Here is an 18,713-nt window from a genome sequence, read left to right on the forward strand (position 1 = left end):
TCTGAAGCTTTTCTAAGCTGGGATCTTGTGGTTTCTGCAGGTGTTGCTTCATGGATGGTGTCGGTTCTGGTGAGCTTATACTACAACACTGTTTTAACCTGGGTGATGTGGTATTTCATAAACTCCTTCCAAGAACCTCTTCCTTGGAGTGTTTGTCCTTTAAATGAAAACAGAACAGGTAACCACCACTTTGAGCATCACTGCTAGCAAAAGGAGGATCACAAATGTCAGAGTCTGGGGGCTAGCAGGGGGAAAAGGGAAGTTTTGTTTGTTTTTTATGCTTGCGCTATGATACAAGTACCAATTAGAAAGAGTGTCCTCTCCTTTCTGTCTATGAAAAAATAGCCCTTTATCAAGACACACAACTGCTATCATAAACTATGCCTCAAGACACGTGAGATTGTTAACATAATTAAGAACCATATTTATGACTATGTCTTCCAGTAAATGCTGTAAATGAGACTTTGAGTTTTCATTAGGTGGTGATGCATTGGTTATGGCTCACCACAAGCTCCTACAGAAACCTTTCATCTCATTTGACATGATGTACTGAGTTGCCAGAGCAAAACACAGAGCCCTGCTGGAGAACTTTAGTTTCTGCCTGTAGATTGCTGAGACTAATTTTGCACATCTGACAAGACAGTTTCCTAGAGCAGCTAACCAAGAAAACCCTGAGAAGTGATAAATGATCTGGCCTCAAGTTGTGCACATGACCTGGTTTGTTTTGCTGTGAAGAAGCTAGGAGAGCGATGAAAGCCTACTTAAATCCATCATTCTCACAGGAGCAACAAAAGCCAGAAAGTCCACGACTCCTTTGCTTGATTTCAAAATGGGAAACGAAATAATGGTGTTGTAAAAAAGAAAAAGAAACGGAGTGGCTAAATAAGCAAAACACTTCTGAGGTAGCAGAGAAACTACTTAAAGTGAGACTCTTTGAGGCTCAGACCAAATACATGCCACCCATTACAAAACCTTTAGTAAGGCCAAAGACAGTGTACCTTAGCAGGATAAGGAAGACTGCTCTCAGTTCTTTAAAATTATTTTTCAGCTTTCTTTTTTATTCAGAGCAGGAGAGATGACAAGCTCCAGGGCAGAGCAAGAAACATAATCTGAGTAAGAGACTAAGAAAAAAGACAAAACAGCAGAAGTCAACTTTCTTTTGACACCTTAGTTATTCCTAAGGATTATTTTAGAGTAGGGAGACAGTCAGACATCCCCTGTCTTTGTTACAGAAGTAGATAAAATTATTTTTGTCTTGAGAAATAGGATTCTTTCATTTCTCGGGATTCAGATGTCCCAAGTAGTGAGCTGAACCAATGTTTTCCAAACCCACTTTGTAGAACAGTTTTTTTAAATCAACTAGTTTTTCATAAAAAACCCTGCGTTTTTGTTATGCATCTTTAAGAGAAGAACCTGCACTTCTCCATCATGACTGCAATGGTCTCTCCAGGGAACTGCTTTCTAAGTGAGTCAAGCAGCAGCTGTTCCCATCCACCAGGCTGAGCTGAACATAGACTAAAATGGCATTATTTCAGGCTCATGCACTTAAGCTGGGACTAAAGGGACAACAGCAGCAAAGCTTTTCACTACATAGCTCGTTACTCATACACCTTGCTAGAACCCACAGCCAAAGACTGTGTGTTCAGAGGCAACTGGGATTGCACTGGTTGGTCAATGTATGTCCGGGTGCATGTTCGATTCTTTTAATTCGGAGCTGAGGAAAGGATACCAGCAAGTCTGAGTACACGAGTGTCCTCATACACTGAAAGAGGATCACCAGTGCTGAGTGTAATGACATTTCAGCAGCAACCACACTTTCAAGTGTAAGTTTGTACCTGGGAAGTCATTTGGCTAAATCAGCATATCATGTACCTGCAAGTTACTTCATTCTCCACCTCATAATCTCAGCAGAGCAAGTTTTGTTTGAAAAGTTTCATAAAACCTCATTTACTCCTTTCCATCAGCATTTTGCCAGCTACGCCAGCTTTCCCAGAATTTAGCCCAGAGCTGAGGTCAAGATTTTGCCTCTACTTATTCAGGTCACTTTTCATGTTTTTCAAAGGTAGGCACCCTAGCTCTTTGTCTGCTAGAATTTCTGTAGTATTTCAAGACTTACAAACCAGCAATCTCATCTGCTGGGATTTGCTGCAACTATTCAGTTAAAAATGTAACATCTGTAGATTATTTTTTACATAATCTGCATTTTCCAGCTCATTTTTACCATTTGGCAGTCTGATTACAACTCTGTTTTATAGAAGAGTAATGGCAAAATGTTGATCTACTAATATTACCTTTTATACATCATAAATAACAATTCTGTGTTATCTTTTGTCGTGGTTTCTTTTGCTCTATTAAGAGGTCTTCCTGTTCTCTTTACCCAAGCTAGTGTTGATGGCTCTGCCCGCAAAGGGTCAGGTGGCAGTGGGGCCTCTCCTGCCACTGGGGCAGCACCCCACAAACCTCTCCCAGAGATGGGCTCCTCCGTCAGTCCTTGCTCCCAAACCACAGCAGAAGGACCCACAGCCACCATCTCTTCCAGAGGCTGGAGGGTTGCGAGGCGAGGATGGAAGAGCAACACACTTTGTTTCCTCCATCTACTTGAAAATATTTGAATTAACATCTATGCAAAGGTGTGAGCATGGGTCATGCACTGAGCCTGGCTGGGTTGTGCCTGCTCCCTGGGAACAGGTGCCCAACATTCCTGCTCACAGAAGTCCTGCAAATGTGAACCAAAGAGGCTGATGCCCAGGTCTTGCCCCACTGCTGGGCTGTGACATAGACAGGGGACCCTGGGCTTGGATGTATCTTCAGGTGCCTGAACCTTGTTATAGCTCCACCACCTTGTAGACATACAGGTAAAAAGTTTCATAGTCTCCACCACAATTAGAGTTCAGATTTCACCTTGCACTGAGTATGACACCTTTTCTATTTAGAAAGTTATCTCCTGTAGAAACGCCGGTGATGCCCTGGTGTAGGTCTGACCTAAGTCTCAGTCTCAGCCTGCCGTGACAGAGTTTACTTGCTGCGTGTTACAAATAGGGCAGAAAGGCCAGTTCAGTCCATCTCTATATCTGATCAGGCAGCCCACGAGAGACCATCCTGCCACTCTCCATTGATATAAAGTATTGCTTCCTAACTATAAAGCGAGTGGGAAAAATATTACCAGTTTTAAAATTTATTCTCATGCTTGCCACATTTTTTTCCAGGGCTCAACGAAGAATGTCGTGAAAGTACCGCAGTAAATTATTTTTGGTACAGGAAAACTTTGAACATAACACCCGATATCACTGAGAGTGGCACTTTACAGTGGTGGCTCATTTTGTGCTTAGCAGCTTGCTGGGCAATTGTCTATCTCTGCACCATCCGAGGAATTGAAACTACAGGAAAGGTACGGAAAGGACAGAGAAGCACGTTATCCCACATTCTGGATCTTGCTCTCCAGAGTTTCCCCACCAAGGAAAAACCTTCCCCATTTACCACTCTAGCACCATTTCAGTGCGCTCCTTATCTAAGGAAGCAATAACAGTGGTACAGATGGATCAAAATGACACCTCCCTCCTTTTCTATTACAAATGCTTCTGCCCTGCCAGTGTCCCCTCACACAGTTTGAAGAGCAATTTTGTTACGAGTAAGTTCTGCTTCTTTCAAAGACGGCAATATTAATGTGTAGCTGTTATGTCTAACATTATTAGGCTTATATCTTGCAGTACCTTAAATAGGATCTATTAATGCTACTGTCAGTAACTGTCTGTCTGTCTTGTCTTACTTTAGGCAATTTACATAACAGCAATATTTCCTTACCTGGTCCTAACTGTATTCCTTATTCAAGGACTCACGCTACCAGGAGCCACTGAAGGTCTAGCTTACCTCTTCACCCCCAATGTAAGTATTACTACTACTGTCAGAAGTACTATTTTTCCTTTTTCTCCCCTCAGATCTCGTACTGTATATTCATTTTCCAGCAACTCCTGATCTAGCTCCCTATCCAAAAGCTCAGCTAAGTTCTTTTTTCTTCAGATGGAGTGATATAGTATTTCAACATACTTCAGCAAGAAATGAAGCACCAAAGTATTCAACAGATCAGTAATAAGCATACCAGAAAATACTGGAAAATTTAGTATAAGTTTGTTATGCATGCCTTGGTCTCGAATGTGTAAGTAAAACCGATGCACTTCAACAGAATCATCTCTCTTTTACACATGATAAAGATGCGATATCCCTGCCAAGGCTCCAGAATTTACACAACTAATCTTTTAAGAATTAACAAGGAAAACAACTGAGGAATTACACTGCAAAGTGTAAGGTTTTTTAGGGTTGAAGTTCATTGTCTTGTTTCTCCATAGCGGGTGTTTTCAGCCCCCTGTAGCTGCCCCTGAAAGCCAAACTGCTTATTGGAGAATATCTTTCTCCCATTTTTTTTTCTCATCTTCTCAAGGGGACAGGAGTCCCAGATATCTACATACACTAGCTGTTTCAGCAGGATCTCTTTACGCTATTCTTAGTGGCCTGACCTCACACAAAGTCAAATTGTTCCACCAAGTGGTTTCTATCAAGCATAGGCCCCTCACAGCTCTGCCTTCATGCCATAAAGCTCTGTAAAGTGGTGAGTATAAAGGAGGAAGAGCTGCACCCACTGACAGACAGATGGTCTCGGAGCATCCCATGCCTCCACAGCCACAGCGGTGCTCCCTGCCACAGGAGCCTGGAATCACAGAATCACAGAATCACAGAATGTTAGGGATTGGAAGGGACCTCGAAAGGTCATCCAGTCCAATCCCCCTGCCAGAGCAGGAACACCTAGGTGAGGTTACACAGGAAGGCGTCCAGGCGGGTTTTGAATGTCTCCAGAGAAGGAGACTCCACAACCTCCCTGGGCAGCCTGTTCCAGTGCTCTAGCACCCTCACTGAGAAGAAGTTTCTTCTCAAATTTAAGTGGAACCTCTTGTGTTCCAGCTTAAACCCATTACCCCTTGTCTTACTGTTGGTTGTCACCGAGAAGAGCCTGGCTCCATCCTCGTGACACTCACCCTTTACGTATTTATAAACATTGATGAGGTCACCCCTCAGTCTCCTCCAAGCTAAAGAGACCCAGCTCCCTCAGCCTTTCCTCATAAGGGAGATGCTCCACTCCCTTCATCATCTTTGTGGCCCTGCGCTGGACTCTCCCCAGCAGTTCCCTGTCCTTCTTGAACTGAGGGGCCCAGAACTGGACACAATGTTCCAGATGAGGTCTCACCAGGGCAGAGTAGAGGGGAAGGAGAACCTCTCTTGACCTACTAACCACCCCGCTTCTAATACACCCCAGGATGCCATTGGCCTTCTTGGCCACAAGGGCAGAGTGCTGGCTCATGGTCATCCTGCTGTCCACCAGGAATGCCTCCAGGGATGGGGCATCTACCACTTCTCTGGGCAACCTGTGCCCGCGTTTCATCACCCTCATTGTAAAGAAATTCCTTCCTCATGTCCATCCTGAATCTCCCCTCCTTTAGTTTTAAACCCCTTGTCCTATCACAACAGGCCCTACTAAAAAGTCTGTCCCCATCTTTCTTACAGGCCCCTTTTAAGTTCTGAAAGGCCACAATAAGGTCTCCCTGGAGCCTTCTCTTCTCCAGGCTGAACAACCCCAACTCTCTCTGCCTGTCCTCACAGGAGAGGTGTTCCAGCCCTCTGATGATTTTTGTGGCCCTCCTCTGGACCCTCTTCAACAGGTCCATGTCTTTCCTGCATTTTCATCCCCCCACCCTGCAAGCCCAGTGGCTCTAAATGCTGTCAGAGCTCAGAAAGGACAACCATGGTCTTTACAGGAGATCAGGACATGCACTTGCACTTTTGTGGGGCCCTGACAAGACAATAAATGCTTGGTAAAGTGTCTCAATGAAGGAAGCATGTTAGACAACCAGAACTGCACTTGGCCTGTTGTCGTTTGGTCTCAGCCTGGATGTCAGGTTTCTGTTGAAGAACTCAGACATCTTTGGGACTTATGATCATTGTGCAGCGAACTTAATGCAAAAACTAGATTTGTGTGTATTCACAAAGTCTGGAGGTATTCAGGCACTAAGGGGGAACGGACCATCATAAAAGAAGAGCTGGATGGTTTGTAGGCTGGCAGCAGAAATCAGAATGAAAATTCAACTGCAATCAACCTGTGGTTAATGATTAGTCACTTTGAGGATGGAGTTCCTGGGGACATTCCTGAAGGGCCATCTGAAGACGGTTCTGATGATGAAACTGCGTTCTTATCAATGAACATGGAAAAAACGATGCAACAGCCTGGTAAGTGATATCTGCTATGGGTGTTGTTATTGCACAGAAAGACAGAGAGATTGTTTTGTTAAACTAACATACCAACTGTTATGGAGCATTTGGGCATTTCAAGGACTTAAAAAAAGATAGTAAAAGTACCACTGCAACATCTCGTCTCTTCTCCTTGCCCACAACTGCAGTACCAGCATTGCCTTTTCTTTTAGTTTGTTTAATGAAAAACTATTCCCACGACTGACATCAGTAAATACAAGGGTTTTTCATATTACTTAACTGTTTGCTGTTTTCTTCTTCTTTTCCTGTCTTTTTGAAGGAAGCTTGTGAAGTTTTAGCAAAATAAAGTAAGAGCTCACCTATTGCTTGTTTCAGCTTGCTTTAAAAAATGAAATAAAATTTTTAAAAAAAAATTAAACCTTCTTGACATTCTCCATTCGTTGGAGGCAATCTTTTCCAACTTTTTTCCAACTTTGCAGTGCAGTAGAAATTGTAGTTTCTTTGTAATATCTGCCACATCCACTCTCTGGTAACTGTTACACCTCACTGTTGTTTTTGAAAATCTGTGAAAGTAAGACTTAGTGTTAAAAGTCTCATCTTATCCAGTTTCAACTTCATAATTGCCCAACTGAATTAGATTTTTTTTTTTGAAACAACCATTGTTTAGGTTCATTCACTTTCCAAGTCTGTATTTTAGTTCTCATTAATAAATATCACAATTAGTAATTGCATGCACACAGATTTTAAGTATGGCAGGCTGTGGTTTTATTTTCATGCAGAAATACATAGTCAGCTTTTTGCCATGTGACACACTTTCACACCTTAAATTCTAGAACAAATAATGAAAATTTATTTTATTGACTTTCAGATATGGAGAAGTCTGATGATTTACTCACCCTCTCCAAATCCTGAGCTACTTGGAAAGTGAAATTGCCAAGAACACAAAAAGATATTTAAGTTATGCTTGCAGGCACTTGAAGGGAAAGCAGAAGTTGTACAAAGATGAAGCAATGCCAGAGCTGGAACAGAGAATTTTGGAAAGATTCTTGGGGAAAAAAAAAAAAAAAAAATCAGAGGCAGCAGAAAAGGGATCCTATCAAGCATCAGCAATGGCCTTTAAAGGGTTCAGCTTCTGAGGACCTGTGTGTCAGTTCAGGAATACAAATGTCTCCTTCTCCAGTGTCTCTCACATCTGAAAGAGCTTCAAGGACTGTAAACACCTGGGGGTTCTCTGGAAATGAGCAATTCCAGGGCCTTGGCTGGGCAACTGATGCCTGTCCCCAGAGCTCTGCAGCTACTTAATGAGCAGTGAAAAGAGCCAAAAAGAAGAAAAAGATGGCAGCACAGGCACTAGATCCTACATCACAGTGGCAATTTGTAATTTTTTCTTTTATTTTGCACCTGATATATTACTGTGAACAGACACTTTAAATTCCTTCAAGGTACCTGCTGCGTCTGTATTGTTTCTGGCATTAAGGAGAACAAAAGTAATAGAATCATAGAACATCCTGAGTTGGAAGGGACCCACAAGGATCATCGAGTCCAACTCCTGTCCCTGCATGTGACAACCCCACAGGTCACACCGTGTGTCTGAGGGCACTGTCCAGTCTCTTCTTGAACACTGTCAGGCTTGGGGCGATGACACCTCCCTGGAAAGCCTGAAAAAAAAAAGCATTACCTTAATGAACTGCTGCATTACTACTTGTTGGTCACTTGCTTATGAGAAAAGCAATAGCAGTTTTCACACCAAAATTACATCATAGGCAACACAGTATTTTTTAATTTTCTGATTTAGGAAAGTTTCTGTCTGTGTTTCATGTGTTCAAGTAATCAAATCAAACCCAGGGAGGAGCAATTGTGCTTCCTTTCTTCATTACTCCTGTGTTCTTTCATTAACATTCTGGTTGTATATCTCCATCCGTATATTTCTAGCTTCAGCATATTTTTTTTTTCTGAAGATACTCTTATGAAACCTATATGCCTCCTTACTGAAAATATAAATTAACGTTTAGATTCATAATGATTTGCTTAAGAAGAGATAATGACATTGCCATGGCATGCTTGCCTGTCCATTACTTCTTCAAGCTTGGGGGTTATCAGTATCTTTTAGAGTCAATACATGAACTGCATCTAGCACCAAACTAAACATGTCCAGACTCATTTGCCAAAGTCCCCAGTCACAAAGCTAGATAAGTAACAGCCACATCTATCAGCACTGACAATTTACTTGGCAGCACTTAAACTGACAAGGCCACGTAGCAATGTGAATGTTGATGTTCTGCATTGCAACAGCAACCTAGTTCTGCCTCTGCAGGAGGTCCTACCAGTGAGCACTCTGGCACTGGAGGGTTTGCTTATGATCTTCCAAAATAAACCCCTAGAAAGGCTTCCCCATGGTGAAGCCCGGCAGCCAGTAACAGTTGCACATCTCTGGTTGCCACACCACGTTGTACAAAATGTTACACCAGGTCTGCTGTGGTCAAAGCACCAGCACACCTGTGGAGGAACCATCTGCAGCAACGGCGTTCACTGCATCCCTCCACACCTAGGTCAACCCACCATTCTCGCTCTTTGAGCTCGGGCCAGCTTCAGAGAAACCCAAAATAGTTACATACTCGTCTCTTTTTCGTACAAATACTCCTAGTAGGATCATTCCTACAAACGATCCTAGTAATGTTCCAGGATAGCACAGGCACGTAGACACAACGCAGCAAACACGCCATTTGTCCTGCGTGACTAGGATGCAGATTTGACTCAGGCCGATATAAAAAAAAAAAGTGAAATACTCTACAGACCCGGTCCTGCTGATTTTTAAAACACTAATTCTTAACTAATACTGTTTCCTATTCCCCCTACTTGATAATGGATTGGAAAGTAATTCACCCAGTAGGGTGTGAATGTAACACACCACTTCTTCATTTCTGCAGGAAACTAGTATTTTTTGAGCATATTTACATTTTGAGCATTACTTATGTTTTGTGTTTTTCTTTTAGACTGATTTTAATGGTAAGATTCCTTCTTAGTGCAGCTATTTAAAAATACATGTTATTCTCTGTAATCCAACAATCACTGACTTTTTCATTTATCTTCCTCTATCACATCACCCTTACATCAAAATTCAAATGTCCGTCTGTCAATTTCTCCTTTTTCCCTTATTTTTCCTATGTAGCCCTTTTATTTTTTATTGCTGTTTTCACAGTACTTTGAATTTAAGTCACTCTTTTTAATGAATATCCTCTTTTGTCTGATTGGATTTTGAGTATTTTTAAATTTAAGAAAGTTTGGAAATCCATGGAATCACTTTGTGCCTAAAACAATGAACGTTTAGTATTTGCTTATATAGTTTTAGGAATATGATATTATTAAACTGTAAGTTACCCAGTATGTGCATTAACAAAAAGAAATATATTGAGGAAAAATGTAATGCACTGTCCTCATTGTGTGCCTTGTGCCTATCATTTAGAAACACATTTTTATCATCAGACAGAAGAGGTGTACAATGAAACACATTCTATAATTACTACATACATTTAAATAGACCAAATTATGTCTTCAGAAACACCTGCTTTACTGACATATTTTGTACTGATTTCCACTTTTGGTGTATTTAGATGGCAACAAAACTCACAATTTCACATGTAAAACAAGAGACGAACTACAAGAATGGAGAGAGAAAAACAAATTTTAATTCAAGCCTAATACATGCATTTATTCCAATTATTTCAGCTGCACACTTTGAAAAATCCCCGTGTATGGCTTGATGCAGCTACTCAGATTTTCTTCTCTCTCTCTTTGGCTTTTGGAGGGCTTATTGCATTCTCAAGCTACAATCCACCAAAGTAAGTAGAAGTACAACCTTTACAAGTGGGTTAAATTCTTGCTGAATTTCATGCAGTTTTCTAAAACTTTCAAAATTATTTCCTTGGTATATTTCTAAAGGATCTTAACAGCTGCTATCTTTCTAAAAGGCCAAATAGATTTTCTAACAGGAAGCGGGGAAAAAAATAGCTAAAGAAATAAAATGTTTGCAGAAACACCTGAGAGAATGACAGGTTAGAGATATTTTATTTTACCAATTACAACAGATTCCTTTCTTATGCTCAGCAAGTACATTCAATGTAGACGAACAACTTGTATAGCAGGCTAAAAATAAATAACTATTTTCCATACCCTGGGGAAGAGAAATACTGCCTTTTTTTAGTCACTTTGCTTGTTTGAATTCTATTTATAGAAATGACTGTGAAAAGGATGCTGTGACAGTAGCAATTGTGAACAGTGTGACGTCCCTCTACGCTTCCATCCCAGTCTTTTCTGTTTTGGGTTTTAAAGCAACCACAGGCTATTGGGACTGCTTGGACAGGTGAGAAACTTGCATTTCCCGTGTTATGCTGTGGTTTCAATGCCCAACTACATAATGTGTTACTTGAAAAACTTGAATTTAGAGAATTTATTTTCACTGAAAAGGAAAAGCATCTGTATGGAGACTTCTATAAAAACAGAAAGTATTACGGCACTGAGGCAAGAATGATCAGGAGTAGCGTTTCTAAGCAGCAAGACAAATTATAAAACAATCCACTGCAAGCAGTGCATCAAGGATCACATCTCGGTCTCAGACTAGCATTAGAAGTAGTTAAAAAAACACCACCTTTTCATATTCCACCAGATTCACTAAGTTATTAAATACAAGTGGTAGAAATGGTGTGGAGAGCTGAAAAAATAGGAATAGAAATGTTTTAGAGACTGTATCTGCATAAAGTACTCAGGCTTGTATCTGAAAGAGAAGTCATTAAACAGCCTTAATATTTTCCCCTAACTATTTTATATATAAAGTCCTCATTTAATATTTTCCTTTATACTGTAAGTAACAGCGCAGAAGGTAAACAAAACTTTCTATTAACATCTGAATATATGTCATAGCATTTCCCACCACATCATCTGCAAACATTTAAACTGAAGATATGTTGGTTTCTCTGGCAGGAACATTATCAGTATCATCAATGAATTTGATCTGCCAGAAGAAAGCATCACGCGACAGAACTACACAGCCTGGATTAGTTTCCTAAATTCATCATATCCAGAAAAAATTGCTGGACTCAAACTGAAAAGCTGTGACCTTCAAGAATTTCTTGATCAGGTACCATAATTACTTTCAACAAAATAACCCTTAAACAAAAGATGTAGAAGAACTAGTATCTTCATTTTTCTTATAAGTACTTGTACTTTTACTCTACTTGTAATGGATATATTATACATAATCATGAAACAAAACAATTTTTCAAAATTTGTAAAAAATAACACTGCTGTGGGACAGTCTGAACTCGAAGCTGCCTGGTACAGCAGGCAAAATTACACATTATTATCATCACAAAACTAGTCTTCAAAGGAGCTCCTACCTGGAGCCTACCATGGACACTGGATTAGCACAACAGAGGAAACACATCTAGCTGAAAGATTACAGAAAAAGGATGCTGAGTAGGAGTTTCCTAAATCCATTTTTAGGAAAGTATATTAAAAAAATCTATTAAAATGTTGACTGTTTGCCTTCAACCACATATATAACCACCAGGAAGGTACCTTATCACAGTCTTTTATCCTTTCCCCCCCTTTATCTTCCCTCTAGTCCTCTCCCTTCTATTTTTCCTCCCCTCTGCACAGAATCTAACCAATATTTCATTTTTGTTTGCCCCCAGCTCCCCTCCCTCCACCAAAATACATCATGATCCTCTCCTTCTTTTACAACCCTCCTAAAGCATTTCCCCAATCACTAAACACAGGTGTTTCTTCCCTATTTCCTTCTCCAACCTCATTCCACTTGCTCCAGTGATCCCACCCAATCCTGTAACTCTCATTTACTATTCACCCACTTGTACTCCCTTGTTACAAGTCCTCACCACCTAACGAGGAAAGAATAGGGCTGTGATTGGAGGAGAGAATAAGAAAGAAAGAAGCTGGAGAAAAGAATTAAAATCTTAAGACAAAACAGTGGACACATTTGCTAGAGACAGAGTGTGCTAATACACGAGAGCTTTAACACACAATGACAGTGAAACAGGCTGTTTTACTCATGTGATGGAGAAGTCCAAGGATGACATTCCAGCCCTGACACGAGTCGGTTTCTGTTTCGTCCAGCTTTCTCTGATGGCACCCATTTCTGATTTACAGTTTGACGTATTTTACTTCCAAATTAGAGCAACATCAGCATTTTTCAATGCTTAGATTTAAATATCCTTCACCTTAGGAGACTGAATTCAAATAAATTTGGCTGAAATTGGGTTTTTCACTTTTAGCCTTTTCTGCCCTGGTAATTCTGCAGGGTTTTGTGATTAACAATTCCCCAACTCTTTTGCTGTTAGAGTGGCAAACATACCTTTATTTACATCTTTTTCTTTCCAGCAGCTATTACATCACAGATTTTTTTTTAAAACATATTTAAGTTGGTATTAGCAAAACAATTGCTATTTCAATTACAACTCTCAGATCTGCTTTACTCTTGACTCATTTTCCTGTGCAAGCTAAAATTCTGCTCTATGGTTGTCTACACATCTCTGACTGACCATTTAAAACTGAAATCTCCACAAACACTCCCCACAACCCATTTTCTCAACGTCTGGGTGTCACAGAGCCCCACAGGTTGACCAGCACCCTTGACTCCAGGGAAGGACAGGAGCGTGTTCTAATTCTATATAGAATATAGAATTTCTCTATATAGAGAAACTACATTTGCATCTTTATAATATGTATTTTTATCTGTACATGAATTCTGCAGAGTGTATCAGGAACTGGCTTGGCTTTCATCGTTTTCACTCAAGCCATCATTCTCATGCCAGGCTCCCAGGCCTGGGCCATCCTGTTTTTCATAATGTTGTTCAGCTTGGGCCTTTCTTCTATGTTTGGGAACATCGAAGGAGTCTTCACTCCTCTTCTAGAGCTTCGAGTTATATCTAAATCACTACCCAAAGAGCTTTTATCTGGTAAGATATTTGCTTTGCTTTGTGCAGAGAAGGTGGCTTCTTTATAGATGCGCAAACTAGCACCTGCTTAATAATTATCACAGAATAATTAAGAATTTGTAATACAAACTTAGTTATCTCACAGTGTTCGTAAGGGCAGTGGTTTGTGTTTGCAGAAGATAAGCACACAGATGAGGTAGCAGTTATAGCAGAAGCTGTCAGATGACAGTATTATTAATATATTGCCCTTGCCAGTTTGTTTTCTTTTTAGCTTGCAAGAGCTGTTTCGGTCTGAGAAAGCTTGTTAAATTGCTGTTGCTGGAGTCAAGTTCACTCTGAGCTGTTGCAGAGATCAGGAGGAGCCTTGTCTTCACTTAAGCCTTTGGCACCTAAAGTCACTTTAAGGCAACATCAGCTGGTTTGCCATAACCACCTGTGCACAAACTTACCACATTGTCACAATCGTACAACAGGTCATTCACCTCTATTTGATTCAGGTTTATGCTGCTACAGCTTATTTCACATATACTGTGAACATGCCAGAGTAGGAAATTACCACTCAGAAACTGAGGAGCCAGTGCGTGCGATTCTGTACTTGCACCAAAGCTGGAATCTTTTCAACCAGAGACAGTGACTGAACCCAACCTGCTCCTGAGGAACCAGATTCAGTGAGAGTCTGAGAAATCCTGCTGCAAAATTGGTCTAGAAAAATCAGTCCAGAAAAATTTCTAGCAGTTTGAAGTAATGGACTAACACTTCTGCACAATGTGCCCTTCTAAATTCTTATGGCAAATATTGCTGTCATGCCTTTTTCAGGGTGGCATCTTATTGTATCCCTCCCGTTTAACAGCTTTTTAGGTAGAAACAAGTTTATTTACAACTTGATAAGGTAACTATAGTATTTTGAAACTGATTTTCCAGTTATGGAGCTACAACGAAATGTTGTAGCTCCATAGAGGGAGAGAGAATAAAAATCACTAGAACTAGAGCAAAAGTAATTTAGGACAAAAATATACTCACCTAGTTCAGTTCAGCACTTCAGTACCAAAGATATCTTTCTTTCTTCAGGTACAATATGTCTAATATGCTTCCTCATTGCTCTGTGTTTTACACTGGGTTCGGGGAGTTACTGGATTGACATTTTTGACAGCTATGCAGGCTCGTTGCCTCTTCTAGTCATTGCCTTCTTTGAAGTGATTGGGGTTGCATATGTCTATAAAATGAAAAGGTAAGTTGGAAACAGATGGAAGTTTTTCTCCTAAGAGGTAAATACATTTTCTTCTCAACCCTTGTATGTTGCCTACAGGTATACAATATTCACTTATTTCTGTACATAGCACTTACCAGTTCTGTGCATGTAGTTATCATTCCTTGCTTCAAGTCTCCTGTATTGGTAAAACAGGAGGGATAATCTCTGCATATGACTTACGGAAGGGGAGATCCTAAGTTTAAAGCTAGAAAGTCAACAGCCATTATGGCTCTTTGGCCAAGAGGGATTTACACTGTCTTTCAAATATCCTCTTGTTACTGCCCTGTTGGTTTGTATACTCTTGTATTTTTTGTTTACCATTATTTTTTCCCCTCCAATTTCATAGTAAGCAACATCATAAAGTAGCTCCCCCATATTAAAAGGTTCAGCCTGCCTGCTGAGAATCTCCATAGTCACAGACACTAATTAAATTCACTCTTTAGTTTAAAAACTTCCTGCATCCTTTGTATCTGTAAATGTCAGAAAACTTATCTCTAATTCTTACTCTGACACTTGGATCATGAAGGTCCTGATATTTGTAGATCAGTTTGTATACCATATAGACAACAAACTTATGATCAGCTAGTGCTGTTGCTTATCAAGGTGTTTCAGTATCATCCCAACTTAACAGAGGCTATGATTTTAAAAATAAGAAAATGAAGAAAAATCTTCCCTCAGTAACAGCTAAAGTTCCTGCATTCAATTTTCTGTTAAGATCCTTGGAGCTTTTCCCATGTTAAAGGGTGATAACTTCCAGGCTACATCGTCATAAACAATTATCACACATCACTCTTGCTGCACATACAGCTAGCCTCAATCTTCCATGATGAAGCAGCAGCAATAAAATCTGGTTTCACACGCTACAAAGGCTGTGAATTCCACAGCACCTGTATTTTCTCTGTTCTACTAGTATACACATACTTTTTCCTCTTTGTTACTATGGGATATGAGCACAGTCAAATCACTTTTTTCCTAGTTCTCAAGAGAATTTCTACTACCTTCAGTTAGATTAACAGAATTGAAGACAAAACTGGTGTTTGAACACAGACACACAAACACCACAGCTCCTATTCCAGATTACAAAACTCTTTCCAACTTGATAGATATGGGTTATCAAGTAAGTATCAAACCTAGACCCTTATGTCTACTGCCCATTCAATGTACAAAATCGTACGAGGTACACGTAAAAGATCAGCTCCACGTCCAAACAACTGCCCCTACTGACTGCAGAGGGAGCTGGCTCAGGTTGCAATAATTCTGTTCCTGACCTAACTTGAGTTGATTCAGTCTTCTTAATAACAAGATATGCTTGTGCCCTTGCCAATTTTGTCTTTTTAAAATGTTTGATTAGTTCTGCAGACTGGCTCTAATATTTTCATCACTTATTTGTGCTTAGAAACCTTAGCCTAGGTGCTCAGGTAACATAAACTAACAATGTAAATGGATCATTCATCCCTGCTAAGGATCAGTAAATATCTACTTTATTGATATTATTATTATTAAATAACTTACCACAGACTTAAATAAAGAAGGGTATGGAATAGAAAATATTTTGGAAGCTGTACCATATGTTCAAAAACTTATAGAAAAATATGAAAAATGTGAAACTGTTACCACTTGGATGCGACTATCATAAACTTGCCTCCTCTTCAAAGGTTCAGTAAAAATGTGAAATGGATGACTGGACGAAAACCCAATCTCTACTGGCAGATTACATGGAAGTTTGTTAGCCCTTTACTCCTGATGATTGTCTTCATGGCCTTTGTTACTCTCCAGATCCAGAAGCCGCCAAGCTATGCAGCATGGAACCCTGAATATGTATGTTCCTGAATATTTTCAAAATTTTTCTTAAAAGCAAGTGTTGTATATTTTTATTCCTTACTAGATCCTTTAAAATCATTGCTATCTACTAGTTACCTATGTAATGCAGCCCAAAGTCATGCAATGCTCACAATGAGAGGGCTGTGGTGTGCACAGAGGTTATGAGGTTACACGTACTGAAATTATTTCCTGCTAACAGGGCCTCTTCTTGAGAAGTCCCACATACACCATACTCTGTTTTTCACAGGTGTTTGTAATGGAGAGAGCTGTTGAAGTGAAATTTCTCAGAGTCTCTGTACCTACAGGGTGTTCAGAGGTGGAACAAATGCATGAGCAGAGCTTTAGAGCTGCATAAGAGATGCCAGGGATGAAAACATTTCTCAGTAAGAACTATTAGTATCACTGGGGCCCTGATGAATATATGAAAGTTTACCTTTGACAGGCAGACAGGGAGGGAGGTAGCAGTCTGAGAACAATGTTGGTTAATTCAGCACCAAAGAGGTGTCACTGCTGAGAATGTTTGATCTGGATGGCACTGGCTCACATCAGTTGCGGTCTAGAATCAGAATCATTTAGGGTGGAAAGGACCTTGTAAGATCTTTGAATCCAATCATAAACCCAACACTGTCAAGTCCACCCCTAAACCATGTCCCTAAGTGCCACATCTGTGTACATTTTAAACACCTCCAGGGATGGTGACTTCACCGCTCCCTTGGACAGCCTGTTCCAGTGCCTGACAACCCTTTCCGTGAAGAAATGTTTCCTAATATTCAATCTGAACCTTCCCTGGCATAACTTGAGGCCATTTCCTCTTATCCTAATAATTGTTACTTAGGAGATGACACCGACACCCATCTCGCTGCAACCTCCTTTCAGGTGGCTGTAGACAGCGATCAGGTCTCCCCTCAGCCTCCTTTTCTCCAGGCCAAACAGCCCCAGTTCCTCAGCCGCTCCTCATCAGACTTGTGCTCCAGACCCCTCACCAGCTTCGTCACCCTCCTCTGAACTCTCTCCAGCACCTCAATGTCTTTCTTCTAGTGAGGGGCCCAAAACTGAACACAGGATTCAAGGTGGGGCCTCACCAGCACTAAGTACAAGGGGACGGTCACTTCCCTGGTCCTGATGGCCACACGATTTCTGATACAAGCCAGGATGCTGTTGGCCTTCTTGGTCACCTGGGCATGCTGCTGGCTCATGTTCCACTGCTGTTGACCAACACCCCCAGGTCCTTTTCCAAAATCCCTCTCAAATACACTCTGCGTAGAGGTTTGAAGATCGATTCTGGCCTTAAACTGCACAAGGATTGCAGTCATCCTCACAGAAACGTGTCAACCTTCATACTATAAACACGCACACAGACTGGCACCTCAAGAAAAAACTCTCTGCTCCCAACAGTACATACACCAGCAGTGTATCCTCCAAACATCATTATGTATCTATCATCCCAAAATAGAACTCATAACCACAGACTTGCAGAAATCGCATTATCACCATTCCCTCCCAATTGCTCAAATAAATCTTTCCAGTTTGGCAAAGAGCATGTTTGGTGATTGCTGAAACCAAGTAGGCTTTGAGTACCTCAAAGAATAATCAGAGCTTAACCAAAGGAGGGTGCATCCCTAGGAGTACCTCACAATTCCAGCTATAAATCTTTGAAAGTATGAAACACTTACAGCCACATTTAGACCTATAAGAAGGGTGTACAGAGGACATGGCTATCAAATGCTATTGTAGAGCAAGAGCAAAACTTTTGCTATCCTTACTATAGCAGCACAAGAAAATGCATATAGAAATCGCAGCAAAATGCAAGTGTGCCTACCAATTATTTGATTTGCTTGTTTTTTTCTCTCCATAGGAAGGTTTCCCTATGAAAGAGGAGAAAGTTTATCCACCTTGGGTACGGGCCATCTGTGTGCTGTTAGCTGTCCTTCCTTGCGTGTTTGTACCTCTCGTAGCACTCTTCCATCTGATCAAACGAACGCGCAGAAGCAAAGACCCAAACTTTGTACCACCAGAAGTGTTTTCATGTCAGAGGGCTCATAGGAACTTTTTTAATCCAAAAGAATAAATACCCATTGTATCTGTCTGTAAGTAAAGATAAAACAGCCTTTGTTAGACATGATTAATTGTAGTATGGTATCATTCAACCAACCAGGTTTATGCAGTTCATATCTTACAGTCAATCATTAGCCCTGTATAACAAAGCTGCTATCTTTCTTTTATTCTCAACTAATTTCACAACATTTATATTAATCTTGTCCCTCCTACACCCTGTGCTGAATCCCACATACCGAGTATCAGCCCCATTGCTTTAACTCTTTTCACACATTACCAACTTCACGCCTCTGTCCAGTCAGACTTTAAATTTGGAAAGCCTGCTAGTTATTGCAAGCATCCCCTGTCTTCCTTCACTTCTCTTGTAAATAAACAGTCTGTTC

The 18,713-nt window shown here is 40.5% G+C and overlaps 1 protein-coding gene across 1 annotated transcript in view; it reads left to right on the top strand.

Moving 5' to 3' along the window:
* Window positions 1-18,343, top strand: part of LOC135985116 (sodium-dependent neutral amino acid transporter B(0)AT3-like) — a 29,569-nt gene extending 11,226 nt beyond the window's left edge. Inside the window, exons 3-12 of the mRNA XM_065628089.1 lie at window positions 41-178; window positions 3,207-3,388; window positions 3,772-3,882; window positions 9,982-10,094; window positions 10,487-10,615; window positions 11,233-11,389; window positions 13,022-13,226; window positions 14,274-14,433; window positions 16,110-16,272; window positions 18,131-18,343. Coding sequence (XP_065484161.1) covers window positions 41-178; window positions 3,207-3,388; window positions 3,772-3,882; window positions 9,982-10,094; window positions 10,487-10,615; window positions 11,233-11,389; window positions 13,022-13,226; window positions 14,274-14,433; window positions 16,110-16,272; window positions 18,131-18,343 — 1,571 coding nt within the window. The remainder of the gene's footprint in view (window positions 1-40; window positions 179-3,206; window positions 3,389-3,771; window positions 3,883-9,981; window positions 10,095-10,486; window positions 10,616-11,232; window positions 11,390-13,021; window positions 13,227-14,273; window positions 14,434-16,109; window positions 16,273-18,130) is intronic.
* Window positions 18,344-18,713: the final 370 nt, after the last annotated feature.

The sequence above is a fragment of the Caloenas nicobarica genome, chromosome 2 (assembly GCF_036013445.1).
Source record: "Caloenas nicobarica isolate bCalNic1 chromosome 2, bCalNic1.hap1, whole genome shotgun sequence".
Taxonomy (NCBI): Eukaryota; Metazoa; Chordata; class Aves; order Columbiformes; family Columbidae; genus Caloenas; species Caloenas nicobarica.